The sequence below is a fragment of the Terrapene carolina genome, unplaced genomic scaffold, assembly GCF_002925995.2.
Source record: "Terrapene carolina triunguis isolate 2854851 unplaced genomic scaffold, T_m_triunguis-2.0 Scaffold33356, whole genome shotgun sequence".
Taxonomy (NCBI): Eukaryota; Metazoa; Chordata; order Testudines; family Emydidae; genus Terrapene; species Terrapene triunguis.
Window position 1 is genome coordinate 3,141,951 of NW_020697707.1, and position 19,641 is coordinate 3,161,591.

At 45.2% G+C, this 19,641-nt stretch overlaps 1 protein-coding gene across 1 annotated transcript in view; it reads right to left on the minus strand.

Moving 5' to 3' along the window:
- LOC113409436 (alpha-L-iduronidase-like) overlaps positions 1-19,641 on the minus strand; it is a 71,056-nt gene that overhangs the window by 9,747 nt on the left and 41,668 nt on the right. The window contains exons 3-10 of the mRNA XM_026663342.1: positions 11,665-11,747; positions 10,929-11,036; positions 9,291-9,386; positions 8,473-8,675; positions 7,170-7,349; positions 2,906-3,122; positions 1,466-1,678; positions 673-794 (exon numbers count right to left, since the gene is read on the minus strand). Of these exons, the coding sequence (XP_026519127.1) occupies positions 673-794; positions 1,466-1,678; positions 2,906-3,122; positions 7,170-7,349; positions 8,473-8,675; positions 9,291-9,386; positions 10,929-11,036; positions 11,665-11,747 (1,222 nt within the window). The remainder of the gene's footprint in view (positions 1-672; positions 795-1,465; positions 1,679-2,905; positions 3,123-7,169; positions 7,350-8,472; positions 8,676-9,290; positions 9,387-10,928; positions 11,037-11,664; positions 11,748-19,641) is intronic.

The window sequence follows — 19,641 nt, forward strand, 5'->3', positions numbered from 1 at the left end:
GCTCTGGGAGGGAGTTTGGGTGCGGGGTGCGGGTTCTGGGCTGGGGTAGGGGGTTGGGGGTAGGAGGGGGTGCGGGCTCTGGGAGGGAATTTGGGTGTGGGTTCTGGGATGAGGCAGGGGGTTGAGGTGTAGGTTCCGGCCAGGTGGCGCTTACCTTGGACGGCTCCTGAAAGCAACAGCTCCTAGGCAGGGGAGAGGGGGGTCTCCGCACGCTGCCCCTGCCCACAGGCACTGCCCCCACAGCTCCCATTGGCCACAGTTCCCGGCCAATGGGAGCTGTGGAATTAGCGCTCGGGGCAGGGGCAGCATGTGGAGACCCACTGCCACACCCCCCCGCCCCCAGGGACCGCAGGGACATGCCAGCTGCTTCCAGGAGCAGTGTGGAGCCAGGGGAGGCAGGGAACCTGCCTTAGCCCTGCTGTGCTGCTGGACTTTTAGCGCCTACAATCTCTGGGCGTGCAGGAGGCGCTGGGAAGGAAGGGGAGGACTTGAGGGAGGGCGGGGGAGGAGTTGATCAGTGGGGCCCGCGGACCCCCTGGAATACCTTTGGGGACCCCCAGTTCCACGGACCCCCGTTTGAGAAACGCTGCTCCAGAACATAAACCAGTCATCAGGCTCCTTAGCCATAATGTCACCAGTTCATGAACAATTTTTACCACATATGCATCATACCTCGGCATCCCTTATTTGTTGGAATTGCTTTACAGAAGGAAAATCAGGGCTTCCTACTTTCTTCCACTCCAAATAGGGATTGGTTAGGTTGTTGTCCAGGAGGTATGTCACATACACAAGCTCTTTGGAAACACAAAGGAAACATGTAAAGCTCCTGATCTGGGTTTAAAGACGAAGGGTAAAACTTTCAAAAGTGCTTAAATGACTTAGGAGCCAAAGTCCCATTTTCAAAAGTGACTTAAGAGCCTGAATGTCACTGACAGTCAACGGGACTCGGGGTAAAATTTTCACAAGTGCCTAAGACTAAATATTTTCAAGCCTTGGTCCTTAATGTTATGCTCTTAAATTCCTATCTAGGCTCCTAACTAGAAGTGTCCTGACTTTCACAGGTGCTGAACCCCGTAGCAACTGTTGAAGACAACACCAGCAAATCCTACACACCGTGCAATGTTCAATATCTAGATTACATTATGATCAATCCCAGAGGGAGCTCTTTGCTCAGTGAGACCTGGCTCAGATGCAGCTGGGCTGAATAGTTTCTGAACGGGTAGAATTCCCTGTATCCCTTCAAGGCCAGAGGCAGGCCCAACTCTGGGATCAGGGTCCACAATCTTTCCTAATCCAGTGCTCCTAGACCCCAGAAAATCTGGGGCTGCCAGGTAAGGAGAGATTTCTAGCTTGGTAATATACAAATTCTAGATGTGACCTCAGTTGTGAAATGAACCCTTTGGAAATGTTTGACGTGAACCTTTTCCTGGTTCAGTACCCAAATCCCCACACGCAGCCCATTTACCTGCATGCCTGGGGAAACGGGTAACGTTCACTGTCACAGCACTGATGTTAGAGGATGTCCGGTTGTCATCACTAGCGTAGATCAGTATGGTGGCCTGCCAGCTGTCTGACGGCTGTAGCTCCGCAGGAGCGTGCACGGTGGCTAGTACTCCAACAGTGTCGGTGTCGGCACTTTCGTCTTTGCTGATAATATCTGCAAAAACTTGGTTTTCCCCTGGAAGTAAAAATACATTTTTGTCACATAAGGTAACTAGACCAGTGGTAGACCTGTGACAAGGTGAAACACAGAACTGTCCATACGCAGGGCTGAGCTATAGATTACTTGGTTATACCAGCATGAATTTGGAGGAGCACTGGTGAAGTCACTGGATTTACCCTGGCATAACTGAAACTGCCCATGGTGTTCAGCTCTGGAAATACAGCCCAGGTTCTGCAAAGCACTTCAGCATGTGCATAAATCTCATTTACTATGTTTGTACAGCATCTGGCACAGTGGTCCACCAACCTGTTTGGCCTTTAGGTACTACATGCCTAATAACAGTTTTAAGTCAATAAGACTTAAGCGTGTGTTTAAGAGAATCAGGGCCTAGATTAACACCTTGGCGGGAGCTCAGAAGAATTGAGAGGCCAGAGAGCTTATTAAAGAGAAATATAGCTTGAATGGACCTGGCCCGGGGGGATACCAGTCCACAAATATAAAAGGAAAGGTACTGACCGAGGTGGCATACGGGGGTATAAATAGAAGCAATAGGATCAATTTAGAGCAGGGGTGGCCAACCTGAGCCTGAGAAGGAGCCAGAATTTATCAATGTACATTGCCAAAGAGCCACAGTAATACGTCAGCAGCCTCCCCCATTAGCTCCCTGCTCCCAGCGCCTCCCGCCCACTGGCTGCCCCACCGATCAGCGCCTCCCCCTCCCTTCCGATCAGCTGTTTCATGGTGTGCAGGAGGCTCTGGGGGGGAGGTGGAGGAGCGAGGGCACAGCAGGCTCAGGGAAGGGGGCGGGAAGGGGTGGAGGGGGGGCAGGGCCTGTCGCAGAGCCAGGGGTTGAGCAGTGAGCACCCCCGGCACATTGGAAAGTTGGCGCCTGTTGCTCCAGCCCCAGAGTCGGTGCCTATACAAGGAGCCGCATATTAACTTCTGAAGAGCCGCATGTGGCTCCGGAGCCACAGGTTGGCCACCCCTGATTTAGAGGGATAACAGACTGTCAGGAAAACAGCCTGACAACAAGACTGTTAATCTCCCAGGGGGAGGGGTGGAAGCACCATTCCTTGTGACACATCCAACTGGACTGGACAAACTGCTAGTAAATGTGGAGGAGGGAATAACCCCGCGTTAGCAGGAAGATGGAGTAGATGACCTGTTGATAGATTTTAAGCATGTAACTCGCATGTGACTGGGGACTGGCATTGAGTGACTTAAAACAAACATTTACCATACCTAGCAGTGCCAGCAATCCCATTACGGTCAGCACAGGCTTCCTCACCATCTGGACATGAGGTGGCTTTGTGTTGTTCATCTGAAATCGGGCAGTCAGTGTTCTCTGGGTGAAGTAATGGGGATGGTAGTTCATGAAGGCATTGTCGTTACTCAGCAAAGTGTAGTTGATAGTGTTGTTGGCTTTGGAAATGAGCAGGTTTTGATGTTGGATGATTACCTGTAAAATAACGGGGAAAACTGGCCATCATGCTGGGGAAAACACACTTCTTGCTGACACTCTAACGAATAGATTCCTATTTTAAAACCAACGGTCTTATTTTTGTTGAACTGCATATTCAGCATACATGATCCTGCGGCAGTTCTACATGATGGGCTGCTTCTGTCTGGGGCCACTTTAACTCATTTCTGTGCATTCGTTTACCCGCTGAAAACAGTGGAGTAGAGCACCCTTGCTTCATTTGGATACTGTAGTGAAGCTACAGAACTAGTTTCATCCCTACGCTGCCACCGGTGTGTGCAGGATGAAGAGCTGTACATGCAAAGAAAGCAAAAGCATACAACATTTTGGCTTCAAAATTCATGAAGATCATCTCAGAGTGGCTTTAGTTCACATAAGCTCTCAGGTTGGCTAACATCAGGGCATCAGTAGGATTGCGGCAGTGCGTTGACTCAGATGTGAAGGATTAACCCTACCCGTGAGAATGCACGGGGAGCAGCGGGCTCTCTGTGAGAATGCCAAGCGCTGCACAAAGGAAGAGTTCTAGACACGCTGTGTAAGCAGGCAGTGAAGGGGCTCAAGCCATGTTAGCTGGACACTGGGATTACAGTCAATGGAGATAGCTCTACTAGATTTCTGAAGAGAGTTCTGGAGCAGTCCTTTTGGAAAATCTGGAGACTTCACACCATCCCTGAGAAACTCTTTATTAATAGTGAAGGTTGACACACACTTCCTCAGGAAGTGAAGTCTTAAGTGTCCAGAGGATGGAATTATTAGCGTGGTTTTCATAGATTCATAGATTCTAGGACTGGAAGGGACCTCGAGAGGTCATCGAGTCCAGTCCCCTGCCCTCATGGCAGGACGAAATACTGTCTAGACCATCCCTGATAGACATTTATCTAACCTACTCTTAAATATCTCCAGAGATGGAGATTCCACAACCTCCCTAGGCAATTTATTCCAGTGTTTAACCACCCTGACAGTTAGGAACTTTTTTCTAATGTCCAACCTAAACCTCCCTTGCTGCAGTTTAAGCCCATTGCTTCTTGTTCTATCCTTAGAGGCTAAGGTGAACAAGTTTTCTCCCTCCTCCTTATGACACCCTTTTAGATACCTGAAAACTGCTATCATGTCCCCTCTCAGTCTTCTCTTTTCCAAACTAAACAAACCCAATTCTTTCAGCCTTCCTTCATAGGTCATGTTCTCAAGACCTTTAATCATTCTTGTTGCTCTTCTCTGGACCCTCTCCAATTTCTCCACATCTTTCTTGAAATGCGGTGCCCAGAACTGGACACAATACTCCAGCTGAGGCCTAACCAGTGCAGAGTAGAGCGGAAGAATGACTTCTTGTGTCTTGCTCACAACACACCTGTTAATACAGCCCAGAATCATGTTTGCTTTTTTTGCAACAGCATCACACTGTTCACTCATATTTAGCTTGTGGTCCACTATAACCCCTAGATCCCTTTCTGCCGTACTCCTTCCTAGACAGTCTCTTCCCATTCTGTATGTATGAAACTGATTTTTTCTTCCTAAGTGGAGCACTTTGCATTTGTCTTTGTTAAACTTCATCCTGTTTACCTCAGACCATTTCTCCAATTTGTCCAGATCATTTTGAATTATGACCCTGTCCTCCAAAGCAGTTGCAATCCCTCCCAGTTTGGAAGCATCTGCAAACTTAATAAGCGTACTTTCTATGCCAATATCTAAGTCGTTAATGAAGATATTGAACAGAGCCGGTCCCAAAACAGAACCCTGCGGAACCCCACTCGTTATGCCTTTCCAGCAGGATTGGGAACCATTAATAACAACTCTCTGAGTACGGTTATCCAGCCAGTTATGCACCCACCTTATAGTAGCCCCATCTAAATTGTATTTGCCTAGTTTATCGATAAGAATATCATGCGAGACCGTATCAAATGCCTTACTAAAGTCTAGGTATACCACATCCACAGCTTCTCCCTTATCCACAAGACTCGTTATCCTATCAAAGAAAGCTATCAGATTGGTTTGACACAATTTGTTCTTTACAAATCCATGCTGGCTATTCCCTATCACCTTTAGTACTTATGTAAAGAGCTCTCATTAGAGATGTGATTTCCATCCACATTTTCTGTCAAAGTAATGTTTCATTAGTGACCTCATTGTACTTCATGTATAAGAACTTAGCAGCGTTTTGCCCTTACTGTTGCACCAATTATAATCATTGGGACATGATTAGGATCATTCATTAATGGACCATGTATGCTATTAATTGCAATACAAGAGGTAGCCTTATGGTCAAAGTATTGGACTAGCGCTCTGGGCTTACACCCGAACAGTACTAAATAACTCCACTGACCCCGGTGGAGTTGCTTTGGATTTACACCGGTGTAACAAAGTGCAGGCTTTGGCCCCGGTTCCAATTCCTTACTGAGTGACCTTGGGCATGCCCCTTTTATTCCTCTGTAAAATGTCCAACAATGCAACAAGGAGACAGATCAAAAGCGTAGGCCAGAGCAGAAACGTGAAGGGTTCTGCAGGCAAAACCCCCAAATGTTTACACTTTTTGCGGGGCAATAATAAGGAGCCAGTGAAGGGCCTGAGAGGAGACTCGCTTTCTTTAAAGAGTCAGCTAAAAATGGTGTGACATAAGCAGTGATAAAGCTATCACAAGTATACAGTGTAGTTATAGACGTGTTGGTTCAGTATCTTTTTGTGGCCCAACTTCTGTTGGTGAGAGAGACAAGCTTTTGAGCTGACACAGAGCTCTTCTTCAGGTCTGGACAAGGTACTCAGTGACGCTGCTAAATACAAGGTGGAACAGATTGAAACATGTGTTAACTACTTACGCTAAACAACCTTTCCCAGACCTGAAGAAGGGCTCTGTGTAAGCCTGAAAGCTTGTCTCTGTCCATCACAAGTATACCACAGGGTACGTCTTCACTACCTGCCGTATCGGCGGGTAGCAATCGATTTATCCGGGATCGATATATCACGTCTCGTTAAGACGCGATATATCGATCCCCGAACGCACTCACCGTCAACTCCGGAACTCCACCAGAGCGAGCGGCGGTAGCGCAGTCGACGGGGGAGCCGCGGCTGTCGATCCCGCGCCGTGTGGACCTCAGATAATTCGATCCAAGATACTTCAACTTCAGCTATGCTATTCGCGTAGCTGAAGTTGCATATCTTAGATCGATCCCCCCGCCCAGTGTAGACCAGCCCATAGACAGGAAGTATTTGAGAAATGAGATGCGCCAGCTCACACTTAGAGGTTTGTGCACACCCAACGTGCAAACCCAGTCGATTTTTCGGGTCAATACTCCCATGGGCTTTCCAGGGACTTAGAAAGATCCATCTAATTGCTCCCATCTCCTCTCCAAATGCAAGGGTACGGTTCAGCAGATACCACAGGGAACATTCACAGGTTGGTACAACTGGCATGCTCCCAGGAGGAGGGGCAGTCTCTTCCCCAGCATTGCAGTTGCCTCCATGGTTACGTAGTTCTGCACTGCCCCCCTAACTCAGGGCCATATGCCCATTGCATGGTCTGCCCCTTGGTGCAGGCAGTAATAATGAGGTCATGTCAGCCCTCTGTGCAGAGACCTCACCCAAAGCCCAAGAACTACTGCATTAAGCAGTCAAGGAGGACGGTAGTGGTGCTTAGGGCTTTCTGGGAAAGGGTGATTTTGTAGTTGTGGGTGTATAATGCACCACAAGAAGATAGTGGCGAGCCTATTACAGGGAATGAGGGAAAGTGAGTTTAGCCAATCATGCAGAAGGATTCACGGTAAGTGTCCCCAGCACATTCTCCAGTTCTCATAGGAGGAGGAGTTTTCATAGGGCTGTTTTCTACAGGGACACTCGGGAAAGGGAAGATGACTTAGCTAAAGCTGTGAAGTTAAAGCACCTGACACCCTGGTGTGAGAGCATTCAAACCTCAGGATTTGGCTTATAATTTTTTCCTGAAGTCCATTCAGAAACCTAATAAAACGTTCTTTTGGCAACACACTTGCTCTGCAGATTAGCTTATTAGGTGAGGACACTAAGTGAGCGTTGAGTTACCTTCACCACCATGGCTGCATAGGTCACATCAGCTCTCCACGTTTGTGGAACTGACCATCCAACGAGTGGGTCTGCTTCATCATTGTATACAGGAACCGAGGTGAAATTTGGGAACAACTTCTGAATTTGCTCCATTGCTTCTATTTCTTGCTCTAAGATGTGAAGAGAACTTCCAGCTCCCTGTAACAACAGGAATCCCATTCATGCAAAGTGAGGAAGCAAAGTGTCACGTACAGTACTCTGAACAGTGGTTCTCAAACTTATTTGATTAGGCCTTCCATCTTTGTGTCTGTAGTAGTTTCTTGCCCCCCGCCCCCCAAGTACATATATCGATTAAAAAAAATCAACATGCAACTCTCACTAAATATTAAAAACAGTGAAACATTGATTCAAACAGAGCCAACGATTCATTGTAATAAGAACAAAAGCAAAACTGCGATTGTGGTCGATTTGTTTACCATTAAATATGCCCACCGCGACATAGCAAACGGATTAACGTGCAGATGGCACCGACTTTGTATAATGCTAGGCAAGCTTAACAGAAATCCACCAAAATGCACAGCACCATTTAAGGACCTGGTATGGCTGGAGGAGTCAGCGTTGCTAATTATTCATGGCTGTGGGTAAAATGTGTGCAGTGAGGTTTTTTTCCCTAAAGCTTCTCACACTCCCTCTGCCCCCGAATACATTCTGTGCCCCCTCAGGAGGGCCCGGCCCCCAGTTTGAGAACCTCTGCAATGAAAGACAGAGCACAAGAACGTATGTCCCTGTCAGATTTGTGTGCGGTGTTGTAGCTGTGTCGGTCCCAGGCTATTAGAGGGACAAAGTGAGTGAGGTAATATCTTTTATTGGAACTGAAGAAGAGCTTTGCGTGGCTCAAAAGCTTGTCTCTCTCACCAACAGAAGTTGGTCCAATAAAAGATATCATCTTGCTCAACTTGCCTGTCAAATTTAACATTTCTACCCTATCTGCTCAGGCACTAGAACTGTTGACAAGCGGTCAAGACTATTGTTTTAAAGGGGAAAATTGTATATTTCCCCCCACTCTCCGCATGTGAAAGTGGCAGAAAAGTTGTTTTCAGGTGGAGACTAGATATGGAAGCATTCCGCTTGGAAGGAAGTTTGTCTGTTAGAACAACTTTAAAAGGCCCTCTGGAATTGTAATGGTTATGTACCCCAGTACAGGCAGAGCAGAATTCTGAAAGTAAACTTCATAAACAGTCAACCTTAGCAATAAATTGGATTAAGAAATACTCTCCTGTACACTTTTTTTTTATTAAACAGCTAAAAGCCTTGAACTGACCTTCTTATGTAGGGCTATGTAGTCCAACCTAACACCAGTCGCTCCAGTGAAGAAGTTGGTTCCATTGTAGCAGTGATGTAGAAGACTCCAGCAGATGGGCGACTTTGGGAATGGATGGAAAGAATCTCCTGGGCCTCCAAATTTCAGTAAAGAACTAGCTTCTCTTAACCCTTCTGAGCATGCGTCGTAATAATTGAGAAACCCTAGAGTCAGAGCAATTACGTATACAGTAGATGGTTACAGCTTAAAATTATAATGATGTCTCGATTCAAGTTACCGAAGAGTACGGTCAGTCCTCATATTGCTGCAGCAGGCTGTGAGCAATTAGAAAGTATAAAATGTGTTTGAAGCCACCTTTTTCCACTTCCTCTCTCCATTATTGATCACAACAGGGGTCTCGAAGTCCCCTCCCTTGGTTTCACACAGTCTCCGCAACAGGAAGCACCTTTAAAGGATTTTGCCTGGGCAAGCTACCAAGGTACACAGCTATTAAAACACATGGCTTTAAAGCAGAAAAAAAACTGCATAGCACAACTTTACGTTATAACCAAACAGTGAAAAACATGATTGTATTGGCGTCACCCTTACTCCCCATTCCCCACCCTCATTTCTGTTTTCTCTCATGTTAAAGTCTAACCTGAGACTTCATGAAATTCAGGGAAGGAATGCTATTAATGGAAGTTACGTGGATCACACCCAGGGCCAATCCCTTATAAAACAGAATATACCTGTATATACCCTATTATTTATCACCCACCTGCCCCTACCCTACTCCACTCCCACACGAATTAAATCAAGGTGAAAAGAAACAAACTTACCTTTGATACTCATTGACACATTATCGAAGTCATGATGATCTGGCTCGTTCCAAGTTTCAAAATTCCATTTGGCAACATGTTCCAATCCATATCTATCTGCAGACAAAACTACCTTTCATTACTGCCCGGTACGCTTCCATGTGGTAACGAATCACTTCAGGGATAGAGCTCAGGACCAACCCACAGCCTTCCAAACATAGTGGATTAAATTCTGCCCTTTGAGGTGCCTGTGCAGCTCCCATGGATTTCAATGGCCGTGGTATGCCTGGCTCAAATGGCTGAATTTGAGTCTCTGTGACTAAAAGAACAGGAGTACTTGTGGCACCTTAGAGACTAACAAATTTATTAGAGCATAAGCTTTCGTGGGCTACAACCCACTTCTTCGGATGCCCACGAAAGCTTATGCTCTAATAAATTTGTTAGTCTCTAAGGTGCCACAAGTACTCCTGTTCTTTTTGCGGATACAGACTAACACGGCTGCTACTCTGAAACCTGTGACTAAAAGGTAGCTTCTCTTTCACTCATTCTCTGTGGCTATCAACACCAGCTTTCTTCCTGTCCACCACTGTTGTCTATCTTGCCCTTTACACAACCAGCGTAAGGCCATGGTGGGATCCAAATGATCGTGTTAATTACATATGTACAACATGCAATGCCTACCTACCTATAAACACACGGCTGCCCTGGCACAGCTCTGGTGGCTCCCGAAGCAAAGACAGAGAGGGCTAAGGCTTGCTATCTAATTGCTATAAACTACAGCCACATTTGCATCCTTGTTCTCTTCGATGCCTCTCTTCTTCTCTCCTGACCAGGACTTTGCTAAATCATGTCACTTTTTGGTCAGTCTTCAAAATCCATCCCTTCTTCAATTCTCATTCCTGACATTGTCATTGACTTCCGGTGTGACCCTGGGCATGTCACTTAACTTGTCGGTACCTCAGTTTACCCATCTGGAAAATGGGGGTAATGGTATTTATTTTATCTATTTCCCAGGGATGTGAGAGACTTAAGAGGTTCATTATTTGTACGGGGCTTTTAGCTGTGGTTGAACAGCACTGTGGAAGTGCTAATCCTCATAGACTCATAGAATATCAGGGTTGGAAGGGACTTCAGGAGGTCATCTAGTCCAACCCCCTGCTCAAAGCAGGACCAATCCCCAACTAAATCATCCCAGCTTTGTCAAGCCTGATCTTAAAAACCTCTAAGGAGATTCCACCACCTCCCTCATGATTTCAGCCTACATAGTTTGGCTTAGCCTAATTTTTTATTGGGCTACACACTGTATTTGTTGTTTTGAGTGTTGTATTGTCTAATGTTGAGTGGTGAAAATGAAACTAAAAAAAGACAAGAAGTGGAACTGGGCAGATAATTCTCAGCCTCAATTAGAACTCCTCACTCAATGGGCAAGAAACTTAAATGTACTGAGCTCCATGACTTGTTTCAAGTGGTTTCAGTCTCTCACCCTTCTAGGAAGCTTTTTCCAAAATTGAGTTCAAGAATTAGTATTGCTTAAATAAACCCATTCAAACCTCTCCCATTCACCCAATTGCTGCTATGCATCCTGAAATCAAGTATAAACCACAGAACTTTGGAAGAATAAAGGACTTATGATTAAACAATGATTATTTAATAACTCACCTATGTATCTCTTGGCCAGAAGTGCAATTAGGCTCCTCCATCTTATAACCTGTTTTTTGTCTTCAAAATCTGTAAAGTATCCTGAAGGGCTTCCCATCAATTCAAATCCTTAAATAAACACAAGAAGTCTAACTCCCCATTTTCATGAACTGGTTTACTTTTGATTAGCTAAGGAAGTCATTGAGTCTTATTGACACTTAAGAATCTGAAACTACATAAGACACAGGAAATTAGTTACATTAAATGGGCTACCTTTCCTGATGCCACACACTAATTCCACACAAATAGTTACTTTGGTCTTGAGGTCGTTCAAACTCATTGCTTGTCAATGAAATCAACAGTATTAGGAGTTACCACCTCAGCTTATGAATTGGAGTGTGACTTAGAGGTATTGGAGGTGTGTATAGTTGTATATGGGTAGTGAAAGCAAGATGAGTTTAGGAACATGTCCTCTTTGGTCCCTTCTTGAGCGTATTTCAGTGAGGAGAGTTGATCACAGCTTCCAGTTCAGAGTCTCAGATTAATGCCAAAGCACTTACAAGTAAAGCACTAATGTGCTGCTTTACATTATTCCCAGTGTTCTGTGTGCAGAATTTCTATTTACATTAATGGGAGTCAAATGTAAGTAGAAGCGAACTAATTGTGGACCAAAAGCTGCTCTGGCAACAGCTGTTTAGTCTGATGATTGTACATTTGATCCAACATGTTTAACTGACCAGGAAAAAGCTGTCCTTACCTGGAATGAGTTTGTTTTTCCAGAGAAGATCCATCAAGTTATCCAGACTGGTAAAGTTGTAGTGAAGTTTTCCATTTGTCACGCTAAAGAATATAGGCAATTGAAAGATACAAAACAAAGAAAATAGCTAAAGTAAGCAAGAGAGACTGAAATATTAACATGACAAAGCAGGTCCCTAACTAAATTTTGATTGTAAGTTCTTCTGGCCAGCAACTGTATTACTGTTCATATAGCATGTGACATAATGGTGCAGGGCCCCGTTTTTGGTTGACCCCTAGGTGCTACTGTAAAACAAATAATAGCATTTGTTAAATTATGAAACTGTATCACTTGTATACTTAATATAAACGAAACCTTTGTCTCAAATAGATCAACTGCTTTAGTTCTATAATTCACAGCAACATTTCAGTTGTTTAGAAATACATACGTTATTCTTTATTCTGATTTTAAAACAGTTTTGCCATAATGTGATTATTCTAACAAAGCCAGCATGTGGCTCCAGTAGAAAGAAGGCTGTATTACGTCTGGGTAAGATGCCCATTCTCTTCTGGCACACAGGACCAGTATGGTACTTCTAAAGGATTTACATATGAGATTTTTTTCTTTTAAAGTGATAGATGTCTATAGCATCTAAGCACAGGCTTTTCCTTGCCCAGCCCATGGCATTTTCATCTCCCAGAGGCAGGAACATAAGCAACATAACAGATCTGATGAGAGAGCAGGGGCTTTTTACCCATGCTTTCATTTGGACCCTGTGTTATTTGAATCTCCAATTTCTTACCCATGTACAAAGCAGCTTTACCAAGATTTTCTCCACTCCATTTGCTTTCTTGCGGCCACCAACTGGTTGCCTAGTACACCCCTGGTCCAAAATGAAAATATGCCTGACTGTTTAATTCTCATGATTTTGATTCTTACTCTGGTTGTTTAGCTGGATTCTTCATTGCTTTTGGCACAGCTGAGGATTAATAAATATATTTGCTGGGTAAGTGAGAAGGTCTTTCCTGCCCCTCTGGAAGCACACACCTACAGTAACTGTGTTCAAATTTTAACAGCCTTTAATATTTTCCATATATAGTGTGGGTGTAAGACTGCCATAAAAGCCATTCCCGGCTTACATCTAGGGCCAAACTTTTGGATGAGTCTCCTTCTAACCTCCTGTAGCGAGGGGGTGTGGCCTCTCTCGGAGACAAACGGAGGGACAGCCGCGAGCCCCCCCTGGTGGGCAGAGCCAGGACACCAACGCCCGCACCGCCAGAAGCAGAGGGGCGGGACAGGAACCAGAAATATAAAAGGCCAGCCCTCCAGCTCAGTTAGAGAGGAGCCGTCGGCGGAGAAGGACATCTCTCACCCACTGCTGGGGTTGCCATTAGCCATTTATCCCAGTGAGATGGACGATGACCCCGGGACCCAGGTACCCCCGCTCAAACAGGAGTGTAGGAAGTAGCCATGGGGAGCTGAATATAGTTCAGTTGTGTTACTGACTGACAGCCAGCCAGCGTGTTGCAGCTGGATTTCCCCGCTGACCTGGGCTGGGAGGCAGTGGAGTTGGGTGGGCCCGCATCCCCCTAACCCCTGCCACCCCACCCCTGGAGTGGCAGCCTCCCCACCACAGGCCAAGAAGTCTGCATTTGTCAGACTAGGACCCCTGACTGTTTGCTGCCCCACCCTGTTTGAGGGCCTGGGCTTAGAGACTCATTATTGCTTGGTCCTGAGTACAAGCCCAAGCATCCTGACTTTGCTGCCCGCCCTGTTTGAAGGCCTGGGCGAATAGACTGGTTACTGCGCTGTCCCGAGTACAGGCCTCAGCTTCCTGACTTTGCTGCCTGCCCTGTTCGAGGGCCTGGGCTAACAGATTCCTTAGCTGCTCTGTCCTGAATACCGGCCAGGCCCACTTAACTGCTTGCTGCTTCACCCTGCCAGAGGCCCGGGGCTTGTGGACACTCCTGCTCTGCCCTGACTGTATGCTAGAGCCCCCTAACCGTTTGGTGCCCTGTCCAGTTGGAGGACCAGGGCCCCTAGACTCAGCACTGGATTACCCTGCCGAGTGGCAGAGAATCCCATGCTAATTCCCCCCTGAATTGTGCTTGTCCAGAGGACTTGCAGTGAGGGGGCATGGCCTCCCTCCCAGATGGATGGAGGGATAGCCATGACCGCCTTACACCTCCTTATATGTGCATAACACTCGGCAAGCATTGGCAGGTCCAGACCTGTGCCAGAACCCCAATCTGAACACTTGCACATAAGGATTATAATTTGCCCCACAAAATCCATTTGTCCTAATTAACTTTGCAGGTGTAAATTAACACTCACTAACAGCATTTTTCATGTTCATCTGCAAAATGTGCCCAGGCGTATGTGTGCATTGGTTATTTTTTGTTTTGTTTTGCCTACAGGCTGAATATTTGGTCCTGAAATTTGTCTTTGGTAAATTTGAAACTTGATTTTTAAATTATGGAGGGTTTTAATAACAATATCTCCACTTGGTTGTTCTGGAACATACCTATTGTCCAGAAAAAGAATAACTATAATCCTATGTAACAATCTTCTGAAAATGTAATTTATTGTTGCCTTGGCATAAGACCTGTGCGTGTGTAAAAATTGATTCACACCATATTCAGAGTAACTAGTTAATTAACCATTTAGGGATTGATCATAGTGCAAGAGATGAGCGTAGTGCATAGAAATGCAAGGCAAAAAGTGGTAAACATGATAGGGAATCCAATATTGGACACTTTAAATCATGTAGCAGGGGAAATTGAGAGACGGAACTTCTGCCTCTTTTCTTTAACTTTATGGGGCAGATTTGAATGGAGAGCCTGGAAGTTTACTGATCCTGGAGCAGTGCATGAACTAGGAGGATTTATAAAACTACCTAGAGAAGATGTTGGTGACCTGACGAGGAACCAGGACTGTCAGGATAGAATCTAGCGCTAGATGAGACCTAGTCCATTCCCCCACGCTGAGGCAGGACCACGTATAGCTGGCCCATCCCTGACAGGTGTTTGTGTAAGCTGTTCTTAAACCCTCCCAGTGACAGGAATTCCCCAACCTCCTTTGGAAGCCTATTCCTGTACTTAACGATCCTTGCCGTTAGAAAGTTTTTCCTAATATCTAACCTAAATCTTGCTGCAGATTAAGCCCTTTACTACTTATCCTACCTTCAGTGGACATGGAGAACAATTGATTATTGTCCTCTTTATTACAGCTGTTAACATATTTTAAGACTGTTGTCAGGTCCCCTGTCAAATTGGTGGAAACTATAGTAAAGAACAGAATTATCAGACACACAAACACGATTGGTTGGGAAAGAGTCAACGCGCCTCTTGTAAAGGGAAGTCCTGCCTCACCAATCTATTAGAGTTCTTTGAGGGAGCCAACAAGCATATAGACAAGGGGGATCCAGTGGATATAGTGTACTTGGATTTTCAGAAAGCCTTTGACAAGGTCCCTCACCAAAGGCTCTTATGCAAAGTAAGCAGTCATGGGATCATAGAATCATAGAAGATTAGAGTTGAAAAAGAGACCTCAGGAGGTCATCTAGTCCAATCTCCTGCTCAAAGCAGGACCAACCCCAACTAAATCATCCTAGCCAGGGCTTTGTCAAGCCTGACCTTAAAAACCTCTAAGGACGGAGATTCCACCAGCTCCCTAGGGAACCCATTCCAGTGCTTCACCACCCTCCTAGTCAAAAAGTTTTTCCTAATATCCAACCTAGACTTCCCCCACTGCAACTTGAGACCATTGCTCCTTGTTCTGTCATCTGCCATCACTGAGAACAGCTGAGCTCCATCCTCTTTGGAACCCCGCCCTTCAAGTAGTTGAAGGCTGCTATCAAAACCCCCCTCACTCTTCTCTTCTGCAGCCTAAATAAGTCCAGTTCCCTCAGCCTCTCCTCATAAGTCATGTGCTCCAGCCCCCTAATAATTTTCATTGCCCTCCGCTGGACTCTCTCCAATTTGTCCACATTGGGATAAGAGGGAAGGTCCTCTCACAGATCAGTAACTAGTTGAAAGATAGGAATAAATGGTCAGCTTTCCTAATGGAGAGAAATGAACAGTGCCCCCCCCCCAAGGATCTATACCTGAACCTGTGCCGTTCAACATATTCATTAATGATCTGGAAAAGGGGGTGAACAGGGAAGTGGCAAAGTTTGCAGACGATACAAAATTATTCAAGATAGTTAAGTCCAAAGCTGACTGCGAGTAGTTACAGGGGAACTTTCTAAAACTGGGTGACTCAGCAACAAAATGGCAGGTGAACTTCAACGGTGATAAATGTAAAATAATGCACATTGGAAAAAAATAATCCCAACTATACATATACCGTAGTGGGTTCCAAATTAGCTATTACCACACAAGAAAGAGATCCTGGAGTCAGCATGGATACTTCTTTGAAAACTTCATCTCGGATGCACAGCAGTGGTCAAAAAGACTAACAAAATGTTAGGAACCATTAGGAAAGGGATAGAAAATAAAACAGAAAATATCATAATGCCACTATGTAAATCCATGATATGCCCACAGCTTGTATATTGTGTCCCGTTCTGGTAACCCCATCTCAAAAAGGACATAGTGGAACTGGAAAAGTTTCAGAGAAGGGCAACATAGATCATCAAAGGTATGGAACGGCTTCCATATGAGGAGAGACTAAAAAGATTAGGGCTGTTCAGCTTAGAAAAGAGATGAATAAGAGGTGACATGACAGAGGTCTATAAAATCATGAATGGTGTGGAAAAAAGTGAAAACAGATGTTTTATTTTCTCTTTCACGCAATACAAAAAACTGGGGGTCACCTGATGAAATTAATAGCAGGTTTAATATAAACAAGAGGAAGTACTTTTTCACACAACCCCAAGTTAACCTGTGGAACTCACTGCCATGGAATCTTGTGACAGCCAAGAGCATAACTGGGTTCAAAAACGAACTGGACAAATTCCTGGACGATCAGTCTATCAATGGCTATTGGCCAAGATGGGCAGGGACACAACCCCATGCTCGAGGCGACCCTAAACCTCTGACTGCTGGGCGGAAACACTACATACTCGCCCTGTTCTGTACACTCCCCCTGAAGCTTTGGCATGGGTCACTGCTGGAGACAGGATACTGGGCAAGATGGACCATTATGACCCAGTACGGCCATTCTTATGTTCTTATATTATCAGTCTTCTTTTCTCAAGACTAAGCATACCCAGTTTTTTTAAACCTTTCCTCCTAGGTCAGGTTTTCTAAACCTTTTATCATTTTTGTTGCTCCCCTCTAGACTCTCTCCAGTTTGTCCACATTTCCTAATGTGTGGTGCCCAAAACCAGACACAGTACTCCAGCTGAGGCCTCACCAGTGCAGGATCACCTTTGACTTGCATTCAGGTAAAAAAAAAAAATTAAGTCTGACAGCCAAGGTCCAAAGCTGAATTCGATTGTTGCAAAGAGCAGTTCTGCTCACTCAGATTCATTAATGATATTTCCAGTTTCACCTTGCGTCCTACTGAAATATTTGCTTACACTCAGCCAGCAAGTATAACAATGATTAACTTTACTTTCATGCAAAAAACCTGACAATACAGTTCAAACAATAAAACAGAAGTGTGTCCTTCTGACTTCAGGGGTCTAATTCAAACAGTATACATTGTAAAAAAAATAAGGCCCTTGTCTTCCCTCTTAAGTAGATTGTGTGCTGCCATCCACTAGAGAAGTGGCTGCATTTCAGTGATGCTGCATGCATATAGATAGAAGCCTTTCTGTATTTATTTCTGCCGGTAAACTGCATTAACAGAACCTTGACTTACTTGGAGGCAGATTAGGGCAACCCACTCCCATTAATAAGCAGTTAGTTGTCAGTGAGAGTACTTCATCCTCACAATCTGGCCCTTTAAGTGTCAACACTTGTTGTGTGGTTGTGCAGAAAATACACCTGCTTCTCACCTTTTTTGTCCCATTTATCATGGTACTATGGCCTGAGCTGTATCTTCCTCACCCTCAATGAAATAACACTACTGTCCTCAAACCCGGGGACACTTTGCAATGGCTGCAGTTTTGATAAAACATTAATATGTAGGTTAATAAATGCTCTGTCACAGAATGGTCTTGAAGAACATCATTGTAGCTACAAAAACAACAAGGAGTCGGGTGGCACCTTAAAGACTAACCGATTTATTTGGGCATAAGCTTGAAGTGAGGTTTTTTACCCACGAAAGCTTATGCCCAAATAAATTGGTTAGTCTTTAAGGTGCCACCGGACTCCTTGTTGTTTTTGTGGATACAGACGAACACGGCTACCCCCTGATACTTGACATCATTGTAGCTGGCATCCCAAGGAATTGATCGGTTCTTTGTCAAGTCATGATGCTTTTGTGGAAACTGCAGGAATCCCAAATAGTGTCTATTCCACTGGGAGTGAGACACCTAATATTATATCTCCAAACAACCTGGAGACTAGCAGAAGGTAACAGGTTATGAGTCCGCGTCTTTGCAGAATTGTTGGAGCGGGTGCTTCTTGGAGTGTTCACTGAAAGGATTTGAGAGCATAATATCCCATTCCCGCTCAACCTCTTCTGCTGCTGAGTTTGCCAGTCTCGGTCACCTTAGCAGAGAAAGCACATTATCCAAGTCTGGAGGGAGTTACCAGAGGCATGTGGGATAGGAAAACCCTGGGTGCTCTGCCTGCTGAATTGCAGGAGGAAGGTCAAGAGCTCTGCAGAGACTGAGTTAATATGTTTATTTTTTCCATTAGGGCTGCTGATTGCCTTCCAAGTCCCTAACTCTATTTTTGGTTGCTATTAGGAGTGAACTTGGGCAGGTTTAAAGTTCAGGCTGTTACTAATCTCTTGTTGGCTCCAAGAGGGCCCAGTTCTGCTGAGCACTCAAAGCTCCCGTTGACGGTAAATTCCAAGGAACTCCGTGCCTTGGGGAACTGGTCCCCAGAGCCTGGAATGGGCGCAGCATCTTATCAACGCCCACTCTTTAGAGGGCTGTTTCTTCAGCCCTTGCTGGGCGGGTTTTGTTCTATGTGCCTTGTAAGGCGACAACTCCTTCAGCTCTAGGTGGGCACGAAAAACTGCTGCAGAGTAGATTTAAGGAAGGGATGGTATTAATGAGTAACAGTATGCAATGAAAGGGGCAAAGGGTTTATTTAATGGGTAAAGGATTCCATTCTGAACTGCTGACCGCAAATGCAGCTCATCCGAACTCAAAGGAGTTGCACGCACTGGCACCAGGATGGCTGCACACGTTGCTTGTCATCTCTGCTGCTACATGCAGTACAGCCAGTTATTCTGGGCACCAGCTGACACTGTTTGCGCAGTAGCAGATCCACAGGCCTTGCCCCTCCTCCAATATCCCCATGAATCAGGGCACCTGGGATTGCCTGTGGAGCAGTGCAGAGCCCCTGTGTGGGCTCCTGAGTCCTGACCCTTCCTCAACGCACAGAGGAACTTTTGTAAAGGGATCACTCAGTGCAACAAAAATAACACTCTCCTCAGATTCCCAGGCCAGAAGGGACCACGGTGACCACCTCCTGTACTTCCTCAAAGTCATTCCTAGAGCAGATTTTTTAGAAAAACACCCAATCTTGATTTTAAAATTGTCAGTGATGAAGAATTTATCGCAACTCTTGGTAAACTGTTCCAGTGGTTAACTACTCGCATTGTTAAAAATGCACATCTTATTTCCAGACTGAACTTGTCTAGCTTCAACTTCCAGCCATATGGGTCATGTTATACCTGTCTCTGCTAGACTGAAGAGCCCATTGTTACATGCCGTATTTGTTCCCCGTGTAGATTCTAATGTACTCTGATCAAGTCACCACTTAACCTTCTGTTTGTTAAGCTAAATAGATTGAACTCTTTGAGTCTATCACTACAAGGCATGTTTTCTAATTCTTTAATCATTCCTGTGACATTTCTCTGAGCCCCGTCCACTTTATCAACTCACAGGACTGCAGGCTGGGATCTTCCTGCTTTAGCTAGCCACATCACAAA